The sequence below is a fragment of the Pteropus medius genome, unplaced genomic scaffold, assembly GCF_902729225.1.
Source record: "Pteropus medius unplaced genomic scaffold, Ma_sr-lr_union100, whole genome shotgun sequence".
Lineage (NCBI taxonomy): Eukaryota > Metazoa > Chordata > Mammalia > Chiroptera > Pteropodidae > Pteropus > Pteropus medius.
This window is the reverse complement of record NW_024340701.1, coordinates 466,864-478,996: the sequence shown is the minus strand read 5'-3', so window position 1 is coordinate 478,996 and position 12,133 is coordinate 466,864. Positions and strand designations below refer to the sequence as shown.

At 56.8% G+C, this 12,133-nt stretch overlaps 1 protein-coding gene across 3 annotated transcripts in view; it reads right to left on the bottom strand.

The window, feature by feature from the left end:
• PTPRF (protein tyrosine phosphatase receptor type F) overlaps positions 1–12,133 on the bottom strand; it is an 82,588-nt gene that overhangs the window by 14,721 nt on the left and 55,734 nt on the right. For 2 of the 3 annotated variants that reach the window (XM_039883594.1, XM_039883609.1), the window contains 10 exons: positions 11,806–11,950; positions 8,288–8,593; positions 7,451–7,644; positions 4,342–4,368; positions 2,909–3,026; positions 2,252–2,830; positions 1,507–1,604; positions 1,083–1,336; positions 901–994; positions 75–296 (listed from right to left, as the gene is read on the bottom strand). In XM_039883594.1, the coding sequence (XP_039739528.1) occupies positions 75–296; positions 901–994; positions 1,083–1,336; positions 1,507–1,604; positions 2,252–2,830; positions 2,909–3,026; positions 4,342–4,368; positions 7,451–7,644; positions 8,288–8,593; positions 11,806–11,950 (2,037 nt within the window). The remainder of the gene's footprint in view (positions 1–74; positions 297–900; positions 995–1,082; positions 1,337–1,506; positions 1,605–2,251; positions 2,831–2,908; positions 3,027–4,341; positions 4,369–7,450; positions 7,645–8,287; positions 8,594–11,805; positions 11,951–12,133) is intronic. The other variant, XM_039883600.1, reaches the window with a different exon arrangement.

The following is a 12,133-nucleotide window of genomic DNA, read 5'->3' as shown; positions in this document are numbered from 1 at the left end:
TGTCTGAGCCTAAGCTGGTCTCGGGTCAGGCTTAGGGTCTTGGGGTACGGAGGACCCAGGGGACTCAGGCAGACCTGGTCCACAGGCTCCTTCAGGGAGGCGAGCACAAAGCACTGGTAGCTCAGGTCCGGGGACAGGGGCCGGTTGTAGAAGCCCCGGTAACTCTTCTTGTCTCCCAGGATAAAGGTCTCAGGGAGCACATCCACCTGAGCGGCCACATATGGCTTTAGCCGCTCCGTCTGCCGCCGCCGCCGCCGCCGCCTCTCCCCGCCACCCTGCTCGATGGCCTCCAGGAGCTGACAGAACAGAGCACAGAGTAACATCGGATCTTGGAACACGTACCCCTAGGCCTGTGGCCAGGGATGTCAGCCACCTGGGCTGGCACAGGGCTCACCTTCTGTGTAAAGGGCCCGAGCCTATCCACTGCCTCAGAAAAATGATGGACACCAGACGTGACAATGTCACTCCTTCCCGCCAATCCACCAACCCAGAGAGTAACCCCTGCTCCTCTGCCTAACTAGAATAAGCTGGTTCCACACTGCTGCGAGAAGAGGATGGGAATTCCAAACGTCCTGGGGCTCCCCTCTAGCCCCACCCTGGCCTCTAGACCCTTGGGACCCTCTAAAGTCTACAGGACTCAAGGTTCTCGAGATCTGCAGAGACGTCTCTGCTTCTTCTCTCCCCAGGGATCCTGGGAAAATCCCTCCAGAGGATCCTCTGTAAGCTTCCAGGAGTTCTCTAAAACTCCTGGGGAGCACCTCAGAGTCCCTTTCCCCTGGGAAAGGGCTGGCTGCCAACCAGAACGACTAGAGAGTGATTCCAATTTGGAGGAGCCACTGGGGCCACAGCCAACCACTGCCAAAGGGCTGTCATAAATGCCACCCTGGCCCATCCCTGCACCTCATCCAGCTCCAGGTCCTCGGGTGTGTTCCACCTTGGTGTCAGCATGCTCCCGCCCACACGGTCAATGGGCACCACCACAATGTAGAACCACCTGGGCGAGCAGAGCGGGAATGAGGACTGTCATCACCGGTACTGGTGGCAGCAGGCCTGCCCTTCCCCCCAAGGCCTCATCTGCACACCTGATGAGCGAGGCGTTCTGCACATGGGGCATGGAGAGGGTGAAGCGGCCGTTCTCTATGTAGGCAGAAGCAGGCAGCGGCTTGTGTGGCAGGAGGTCGGGGGCTGTGCGGATGGACACGAGGTGCTGCAGGCCCCCAGCACTGCTGCCACGATTCATCAGCACAAATGAGTACTCTGTGTTTGGCTGTAGGTCTGCAATCAGCTTCCGCATCGAGTGTCCGTCCACCTCCACATTCTGACCATTGTACAGAATCTGCGGGGAAGGGGGCAGGCAGCTCATGAGTTGAGGCGGCCCATCATGGGCCTGTGGGAGCTCGCGTGCACACCTAACCAGAATCCTGTGTCACGAACACACACAGACACTCACAGTGGGACTGGAATGATGCCCGAGTATGGGCTGGGCTGGCCGCGGCCCTCACCCACCTTGAAGGGTATAGCTGATTTGTAAGAGTCAGGAACCTCCCAGCTGAGCAGCACAGATGTCTTCATTGCAGCTGCCACCCGGAAGTTCTTGGCAAACACTGTGGAACATAAGGAGGGAGTCAGTGCTGGCTGTGTTAACTGGGGTGGACTGAATGGGCCCAAAGGGTTACCCGCCAGGAAGAGACGCTTGTTGGGGCACAGGGGTTAGGAATAGCTGCAGAGAACCAGGCTTCACATCACATGGTTCAGCTCCCAGCCCCAGCTCTTTTACACAGCAAGCACCCAGGCAGCAGATGCCACAGCACCCACGGTCGGGATCTCCACAAGTGCATGGATCATAGCTGGAGCTCAGACACCAGGTCAGAGTGACTCCAGGTCAGTGGGATGCAGTCATGAGAAGCATGTGGCCGCACACCAGAGCATGGTGGAGCACGTTCATTAGAGGTCAGTGGGTCACGGCCCCAAGAGATTAGTGTCACACACCCAAGAATGTGATACAGTCAAAAGAGATCAGTGGGTCAAGGTCACACAAGAGACTGGAATCACACAGCAGAGGTTAATAGGTCAAGACAGCAGAGATCAGGGGTCACACACCGAGAATGTGGCACCCATTCACAAGAGGTTAGTGGTCAAAGTCATGAGACTAGAGGGTCACACAGAAGAAGCTGGTGGATCAGTCGCCAGAAGTCAGTGGGTCAAGGACAGCAGAGTTCCCCAGGTGCAGCCACATGCCTGCAGCACACACCTTGCTCCATGGGCATGGTCCGGGACTGGATACTGGGGCTGAGCGGGCCGGCGCCTTTGCTGGTACGTGCGCGGACCTTGATGTCATAAGTGGTGTCCGGCTTGAGGCCGGAGAGAGTAAGGAGAGTGTCGGCAGTGGTGTTCTGCATCTCCTGCTGGCTGTTGATGTCACGGTATACCATGGTGTAGTTGGTGATGCGCCCATTCCTCTCCGCTAGCACTGGTGGGTCCCAGGTCAGTTCCATGGTAGAGGTAGTCAGCCCTATCACACGCAGGTTTTGGGGGAAGCCGCTGGGCATGTCCTCAGGGGTCGTGATCTCCTTCCTGAACTCCTCACCTAGGCCAGCCCGGTTCTTGGCAGCAAGTCGGAAGATGTAGGTAGCCCCTTTGTGTAGGCCGGTGACAGTAAAGTGCTGGTCGTCCTTGCCAAAATCTATGGTATTGGGTCTTATCTCGTCGGCCCGGTGGTACTGTAGCCGGTAGCCCAGCAGCTCACCAGGCAGCTCCTTGGGTGGGTGCCACTGGAGCAGGGCAGTGTTCATGGCTGTGGTGCTGACCATCATGGTGGGCCGGCCTGGGACTGAACAACCAGGCACTAGTTCTGACGCTGCCCTCCTCGCTGCTCCTCCCTCAGCTCTGTCCCTGACCCCTTACTCACCTGCCCCTGTTGTCGTGACAATTTTGGGTTTGCTTCGGGCACCATCTCCTTTGGTGGTGTAGGCGGCGACAGTAATGGAGTAGGTGGTCTCTGGGGTCAGGCCGCTGATGGTGGTTTCCTAAAGGAGGAGGAGGGGCCCATTCCTATCACAGGAGGGCAAGGAGAGGCCAGACCAGGCCAGGCACTGCAGGACCTTAGCTGGTGGGGAGTACCCAGAGCACACAGCGCCAGAGGTCCTGGGAAGGGCTGCTGTGCAATGCTGGCCTCTGCTGGAGGCAGGACAGGCAGGTGGGGTGTGTGCCCAGGAGGACCCCACCCATCCCAGCAGCAGTACGCCTGGGATAGACAGCTCATTCTTTCTTTCAGACAAGAACAAAGGGCCCCACTGTTCTTTCACTCCATTGTACTGTGAATGATACCTTGTGAAGTCTATGCACACATGGCATGAGGACCTTGCATGCATGTAGCATCTTGAATGGTTCATGGCATGCACGCATGCAGCCTATAGCTCTTCCTGCATAAGCAGGTAGAAGGCCACCTGTAGATATCAACGCACACCCATAAAGCTAGGTAGAGGACTGCGCCAAGGTACTACCCTGTAGGACCAAGTCAGAACCCCATCTAACCCCCACTGAGGCACTGGCTCTGCGAACACCTTATGTCCTGCAATACCTCTTGAGACAGGAAGGAGAGACAAGGACAGGAAACCCCAACCCTGGGGAACATACTTCCCCATCGGCCTGGTGATACCTGAGAAGTCAGCCAAGGCAGTGTCCCCTAGCCTTGGCTGGCCCTGCCCATACGCCCATGTCCAGCCAGGGGATCATTTTTGGACATGCTGAGAAACACCATGGGAAGCCAAATCATATCATCCAGAGGGAAGAGTGGAAAGAAGGGACCACCGTGCAGTGGGAACAGAGCTGTCACCACCAGCCTTGGTATCCCTCCAGCTCTGAGCCTCAGGAGGGCCACTGCAGCCACCACCAAACCCCACTCAGGCCCCCTCTTGCCCCAGCTGGAAGGTATCCCAGGGCTGGGGCTCCAGAATGCACCAATGCCGGAACCCAGCTCGCCAGACTCCCCTCCCAGCCTGTGCCCAGAACAGGTGATTTTTGTTTACTCCAGAGATCAATAAAGCCTAGCAATCAGGATCAGATTTAACTCCATCCCCATCTGGCCAGAGCAAGGGCCAGGCCCTGGTCGATCATGAACACTGGCCTGAAATTGCTGCTCAACAGGCGAGAAGTAAGGATTACAGGAAATGCCAATTGCTGCTCAGCTCGGCGCTCCCATCTAAATGCCTATTTTCTCTGGATGTGGCTGGTGCCCTGTAGATCTTTTGGCTCAGGCTGGAAGGAAAGGCAGGGGAGGAGGAGTGGCCCACGAGCCCACCTGACCCAGGTCTTGCCCGTGCTCGCACACCTGTTACTTACATAGTCCTCGGACTCCTCTGGCCGCCACTGACCGCGGGAGAGGGAGAGAAAGGGAGACAGGATGTGAAAGACTCTGGCCTGGAGAGAGCCTGGCCTGGGGAGGGCAGATGGAGGACGTAGGCCTCTGAAGTGCCCCATGAGGGTAGCATCCCAGGAGCACTCCCCACCTGAAGATCTCAGCCCCTGCCTCATGAGCCCAACTGTGTGCCAGGGATGAGGAGGGAAGGGTCTGGGCCACTGAGATCAGAGAGTGCGACTTGGAGGTGCTCTGAGGGCCAAGCTGCCGGACATAGGGGGTGAGCTCAACAGCTCAGGCAGAGCGGAGAGAAGACATCATGGGGTGAGCAAGGGAGGATGACGGTACACCCCAGTTTGCCGAAGACAGTCCTGGCCTATGCTTGTTGCTATGGTATGATTATTGTGTCTTTCTCTCTCAAAAGTATCCTAGTTGGAACAATAGATTTTACAGTCATCCTAGGCAGGAAGAGTGTCCTGGGGACAGTAAGCGCCATGGCTGGAGGGTGGATGTGAGGTGGTGTAGTGTGGCCGGCTGGCCAGCAAGACGGAGGTGTCAATGCCAAACTCAGAGTCTGGGCCCTGCCCCAAAGGCACAGGGGAAGCACTCAGACCCCTATTCCTGACGCCAGAGATCTCATCAATGTGGGAAGGCGTGTTTTAGGACTGGCAACTGTTTGGGACTGTTTCTTCATACAGTCTTTAGGCCACAGAGCATATAGGTGTACTAGCTGGACAGATGGAGGTAGTGATGTGTCTTCTGTGGCACTGTGGAGAGCTGCGGGCTGGCAGGTGTATAGCATGGCACAGAAATATGAAATATGGTCCATGACATCTCCAAGAGAGAGGTACCACAGGGTCCTCTAGCCCAACCACCCTCACAGTGCTGGTCTGGCCTTTGTCCAATGGGCCCAGTTCCTTCTGTTCTGGAAAGCTCTGTTGGAAAGCCCTTTAATAAGAGAGTGGGACTGGATACGGGGCGGCGGGGGAGGCCATTATCAGGCCCCCATCAGCCACGGCCACTTTCTAGGGTGTGGCTGAGCCCCACGCTGCTCTAGGTTCCCTGCTTGGTGGGGATCTGTACTGTCTAAGCCGGGTCTGGACAGGGAGGTCTTCATAGGACACCTCTCCTGTGTCAGAGACAGTGAAAAAGAAGGGAAAGACAAAGTAAATGGAGCATAATGGAGGCAGAGGACTGGACGTGATCAGAAGGAAGGAGAGAGAGATGAGAATGAGACACAAAAAGAGTCAGTGAGAGGGAGAGACAGAAACAGAAGAGAAAGAGAAACCATGAGAAAGGGACAGAAAGACACAGGGAGGTGCAGTCAGGGACCATGAGAAACTAAGACGAACCTCGGAGGAAGATGTACATAAAGAGCTACACACTTGTGGCGGGGTATGCACCCCATAGTTCTAGCAGATGGTGCTGTTTGGTGAAGGACAGGCTGTGGTGTCCCTGACAGGGTGCTCAGGGGACAGCTGGGCCCTGCGGCCAGGCCCCATCTGCTCTCCTACTGGCTCGGAGCAGAATGACCCAGTCCCACGGGGAACACATGGGCAGGCCCTCCATTTTCAGTTGGCTTCCTTGGGGGCTGGGCTCATGTTTACCGCCATTTCGGGATGTCTGAGGCCCAGAGGGCAGTGTCCCTCCTCCGACAGCCCAGCTCGCTTCAAACCACTTGGGACCAGAAAGGGGCACCCTAAATGGCTTCTCTGGAACCCCACTGGTTGCAGCTGTGCTGCTGGCCCCCAGGATGGGAGGGGCTGAGGGAGCCCATTCCTGGGATGTTTCTGGGTGGGTGTGTCCAGCAAGGCTCCAGGAGGAGCCCTCAACCTGCCCCAGGAATGCAGGAGAGTACACATGCACAGCTCCTCTGACCCCTTGTTTTCTTGGCTCCGGCAATCTGGCAGGCTGATGGGAGGAAGGGAGCAAAAAGGAATTTTGTTCAGAGGACTGGGTCCAGCAGGAGGCATGAAAGCCTGTCTGTATGGGTGTTCACCCACAAGCACAGCACGTCGAGCACAGGGCACATGCTTACACCCCTGATCCCAGCCCAGACAGGGTGAAAAGCTGGACAGGGAGGGCCGAGTGGTTCTGGAGGGAATGTGGGCTCCTTCCTTCAGGGCTGGCTCAGTACTGCCCTATGTTGATCCTGGATGGGGAGACCCCGAAAGCACAACACTCCAGGTGTTATGACTCTTCGGCACAGTATTTTGGGAGGGAACTCGCATTAGTAATCACAGCCCTTTCCCAGGCATCCAGAGACTTGGCTTCTTATCCAGGCTCAGCCACCCACTTACTGGGAAATTCTGGACCACTCACATCACCTCCCAGGACCCTAGGTTCTTCATCTGAATAGCAATTCCGTGCTGAGGTTACCCCAGGGACCTCACCCCCAGCTGACGGGCAGAATAACTATCCCCTGGAGACAGAAGTGCAGCGGAGAGGAGACATGATGCAGTCAGGCTGGCAGGTCCAGCCACTGAGAGTGAACATCGAGGGCTTAGTCAGCCTCCTAGGGGCCAGGTGCAGAGAGCAACACTCCAGCTTGGCCATTCACAGAACTAGGCAATGACCAAAGGCCAAGTTTGGGGAGAAGACTACCCAGGAGAGTTCTCCCTGCCCTTTTCTTGGCTATGGGAAGAGTGGCTGTCTAGCTCAGTACCATCTAGGAAGAATATCTCAAAAGACCAGCCTAAAGTGACAATGATGGTGCTCCCTGCAAACCACAAAGGAGGGCTTAGTGGGGCTGAAGCCTGGGGTGACCATAGAGGCCTGGGTCTGTGGAGACAGCGCTTCTCAGTGCTAGTACTCTGAGCCACAGAGGTGACTGCAAGGCTGGGACTGTCACCAGGGCAGATGGAGCTGGCAGGGCCTGGGTTGGCAGTTTGGGCAGATCCAAGACAAAGGAGGAAGGGCTGCTGAAACCTCACCCTAACCTCCTGGCTTCGGTGTCTCCCATGCCTGACACAGAAAAACATTTTAGTTTCACAGTCTGAATGCAGGCCAGGGAGGGGAGCAAATCTGGGTTCCAAAAAGGAAACAAGTATGCTGGTCTCACCAGCCCACCCACCCCACCTCCCAGGGGCGCACCTGGGCCTCAGCCAGCATGACGTCCTGGATGACAGGTGGGCCACGGGGCTCGCCATTCTCTAGCCGCACATAGGTGACTTGGTAGCCGCGGATCTGGCCGTGCTGCTTGCTGGGGACGGGCAGTTTCCAGGAGATGTGCACGGCAGTGGAGTTCAGCGGCTCCACTTCTACTTTCCGTGGGGGCCCACTAGGCACTGGTGACCAGGGAGACAAGGAAGTCAGGCCTGGCGTATGGGTCCTGGCTCAGGTGGGCAGAGCACATTCCAGGACCCAGCCTTTGCCACCCCACTACCCAAGAAAGGCCCTGATGTAGCTTCCTTAAACTGTCTGTCCTTGGAGAGGAACAAGGAGGGCTCCGTCTGCCTGGCAGAGGAGTGAGACCAGAAGCCTGTGAACCCTCTGGCTCAGGGCTACCTCACTTGGTGGGAAAGGAAGGGGCCTCTGACTACCCAAAAGTCAGCATAACCTGTCCGATCTCCTCCTGGGGCTCGATATCATGCCAACGTCCAGCCTAAGTGGAGTCTCGGTGACTATTTTGAGTGTCTTGCACCAATCTTCCCAGTCTTAACCTCTCCAATCTGAGGTGGGGCTGCTTCATCCACCTTAGCCTGTAAGGCTCCAGCTGCCTTGGGGACAGCCCCAAATGTTGGGATTTGGACATAAACTAATCCCTACTTCCCATAAGCTACACCTCTCCTCAGTTTCAGTTGTTAAACCTACACCAGGAAGAGAAGTCCTTCTGGGCTTGTGAGAGGCAAAGGGCCTGGGGTGCAAGGTGGGTGGTGCCCAGGCGGAAGGCCTCCCCTCCCCGCCCTTCCCCTTGGTGACTCTACCTACCGTCCTCGTTGGTGCGCACCAGCACCGGACTGCTGTCGGGGCCGGGGCCCACGTCTGTGTGCGCCCGCACCCACACCCGGTACTCCGTCCACTTCTCCAGGCCCACCAGGTCCCAGCTGGAGTGCTCTCGGCTGATGCCGTTCACCACATGCCGCCGGCGGTCTTCGCCGTCCACCGCCTCGTAGGCCACCGAATACTGGGTGATAATGCCATTGCGGCTGTCGGCGGGTGGTGGGACCCAACTTACCCGGACTGTGGTGGAGCCAGTGCTCACACAGGTCACCTTCTGGGGAGGGGCGGAGGGGGCTGGGGAAGACAAATGGGGGGAAGCAGGCAGATGGAGCGGGGGGTCACGGGCACGGCGACGAGTCACAGAGGAGAAGAAACTCACCCAGGCAAGGCATTCCCCAAGTACGCAATGGCTATTCCAGGGTCCCCCAGGTAGGCCACTGCCACTGCTGCCAGAGCCTGGCTGCCTCTGTAACATGTTCCCTCTCCTCCCAACCGCTCTCTGCTAGTCCACAGGCGTGCGTGTGCACTCCCCCACCCTCTCTCCTTCCCTTCTCGCACACGGTGTCTCCCACACATACATATGGTGTCTCTCACACACAAGGGGCTCTAACACAGTGCCTCACACACATATGCCGTCTCGCCCCAAACACACAGCATCGGGCACGCATAAGCACGGGGTCCGTGCCACCTACACCCTGCCCCCGGTCACATACACAGCCACATACAGAGAACTTCTCCAGATGCTGTGCCCACAGCTCTTCTCTTCTGAGGACAACTGGCCTCAAAGGCTCTTCTGGTACAAGGATGCCTCAGCCTGTGCCTGCCTGGACAGAGTGTCTGTGCTGAGCCGCAGGTGACCAGAGAGACTGGAGGCCAGATATGAAGGAGGCCAATGGCCCCCGGGGTAGTGTGAAGAAAAAGCGCCTGACAGATGCTCTCACTCGATGGGCTCCTCGGGGGTTAGGAGGCAAGCCTGTGCCTTTCTTGCTCCAGTGACACTTCAGACCCTAGTCCCACTCAGAACTCCACTGACATTGGATGGGCTTCCTTGGCATCTCAAGTTCTGCCACCACTCCCTGCCCACGTGACTTCAGCAGCCACCTCAATTCACTGGCCCCAAAGGCCCTCATCTCCAAGACTCTCTCCTCCCATAGATAATGCCACTACTGGGAACGGCCCTCCCAAACTGGGGCCTCCAGCATCTCCTTGCAGACCTCGCCTCTTGTTCTAGCCCAGCTGCTCAAGGCCTCCAGCACTGTGCCTCCTCTTCAACTCCTGCGGACCTCTGTCCATCAACCCACCACCCTTACCGTCGTCAATATTCAGCCCAGACACTGAAGCTCACCATCATCCCAATATCCCAAACTCCCTCGCCTCCTTCTTGTTCCATGCTCCAGTCCAGCTCGCACCAAACTCTGAATGAATCCAACTCTCTGCTTTCTCCAAGGTGGCACTGGGGCAGGCAGAAGAAAGCACTTGTTCTGTCAGGTTGGCATCCCCTGAACACATTCCCTGTTGCCTTACCTGGGCCCTCCACACTGCCTGCCAGTCTGTTCTCTGCCCAGCCCACTCTGCCACGGGACAGAGTAGTTTCAACCTCCTCTATCCTCTGGCGCTGATCTCTTAGCCGCAGAAGCTCGTCTGCTTCTTGAAACTCTCTTCTTCCAACCTGCAAGATCCTCTCGCTTGGATCTCCTCCCATCTCCGGCCATTCTCCTCAAGGTCCTCCACCTCCAGCCCAGGCCTTGGATTCTGGCAGCCTGGCAAGAGTCACCATTCAGATGCTGAACAGTGTCTTGAGCTTGGGTGCCTGCTTCTGTCCCATTTTCTACTTTCCAGAGTGCTACCACGCTTATTCCAGGTCTATACGCCAGAAACAGAGAATTCACCTGATGCTTCCCTTTTCTTCAGCCCTAAGTCCTGGCCAGCAGCATCCCAGACAGCTCTCTGATCCACCACCACCTCACTTGAGCGGCTGTCTTTTGCCTAGACGGCTGCACAGCCTCCTCACTGGTCTCCGGGATCCTGCTGAGAAGCCCCATGCATGCACACACAGCAGCTGGCCGGCCCTCCTGCCAGTCCTTTGTCCCTGTGGCCTGACGGCTGCTCCAGCCACACTGGCCTGCTGCTTGCCCTGGACCAGAAGCAAGCACCTACCTCCTTCAGGGCCTTGGCAACCTGCTGACTCCCCTGACCTGAGGCCTCTGTGTCGCCCTAGGAAGCCCTCCCTGATCCCTCAGACCAGATAAGGTTCCCATCCCATCATCTCTCCACTGTTCATCTCCTTCGCAGCACTCCACACAAGTGTAATTAAAAACTCATTTGGATAATTGCAGGTTTAATGGCTGTCTGCCCCACTAGACTAGGATCCCCATGGACAGAGGCCATGTCAGGGTCATGCTGCCGGCCCTGTACTATGCATGGGGCCTGGCACCCAGCAAGAGTGCAAGAGGGGCTTGTGGAATGAACTCATGAATATCAGGTCACACATGGCTTTCTGTCACTGGCACATTCATACGCAGTTGAATACGACGTGGATTGCCTCATAGACACTGCCATGCATAAGGTCATCACCATGTGCTATTATCTCAATGCCACTATCTAATCCAGCCACGCACTCACAGGCTTGTTATCACATAGAGCCTCGTGGACAGCGGCCAGCTGTGGCCACGTAGCTAGACAATCAGCTCTAGTCTCAGTCTGTCATTGGGAGAACGGCACAGACCCACAGATATCCTCATGGATCAGACACCCAGAGATACTCTGAGTCCCAATCCTAAAAACAGCCTTACAGTCCCAATTATAGGGGCACAACAGAGACTCACTGACACATACTTGCAGGAGCTGCACAGTCAGGTCATGGTCACACACACGCTCACAGCTTCAGCCTTACACAGTAGTAATACGCAACTCCACAAAAGTGTTTGCAGACAGTCCCACACACAGATGGCCACACAGTCCCAGTGCAGGCACATGGACACGCTCAGTCATATGGTCTCATTCTCTCAGATGTGCTATGTGAATTTGGCTCAGGGTGCTTGCATGGTTCACATGTACTCACAGTGGGGGGCATGAGGCAAGGAATATGGGTGATGGTAAAAAAAGGTGTGGGGATACAGGGAGGGAGATGGCTGCCAAAGCAGGTCTGGCACATAGGATTTATAGCAGTCCCACCACTGAGGATGGCCCAGTTAGCTGGTGTGACCAGCACAGAGGTGGGTGAAGGAAAGAGATGGGTCACAGACACAGAACTTACCTGGGTGGGGTAAGGGGAAGTGCAGGGGGGCAGGAGTCTGGCAGGGAGAAGCAAAGGCAGCAGCCGCCTAGACGCAAACTAGAGGACACTTACCTGTCCCTCTCTGGGTCTCTCCAGACCCAGAGCCCAGACCAGACCAGAGGCCAGTCCAGGGCCCAGCACACCTGACCACCCACCTGGTAGAGGGGAGGGTGTATGTGTCTGTGTCCCAGCCCAGCTGTAGCAGGCGGTGGCCTCAGGAGACACTTACTGGACTGTGCTGTGCGGGCCTCAATAGTGGGGGTGAAGACACCCACCCCCATCTCGGAGCGGGCAGCCAGCTGGAAGCGGTACAGTGTGTCAGGCTTCAAGTCCTCTAGAGTGTAGGAGGAGGTGGGGTCGAAGGTCGCCTTGTGCTAGAAGAGCAGGGAGCACTCACTGACTGCTCTGACCTCAAAGGTCACTCAGAAGTTGCTCCCCAACATGGACTACAGCTGGATCCATCTGGACCCACCATGGCTCCAGGGCTAGCTGCCATATGTCCACCCGGACCACAGAAGGGACAGCCTTTATCACAGGCACCTCATAGACCACATGCC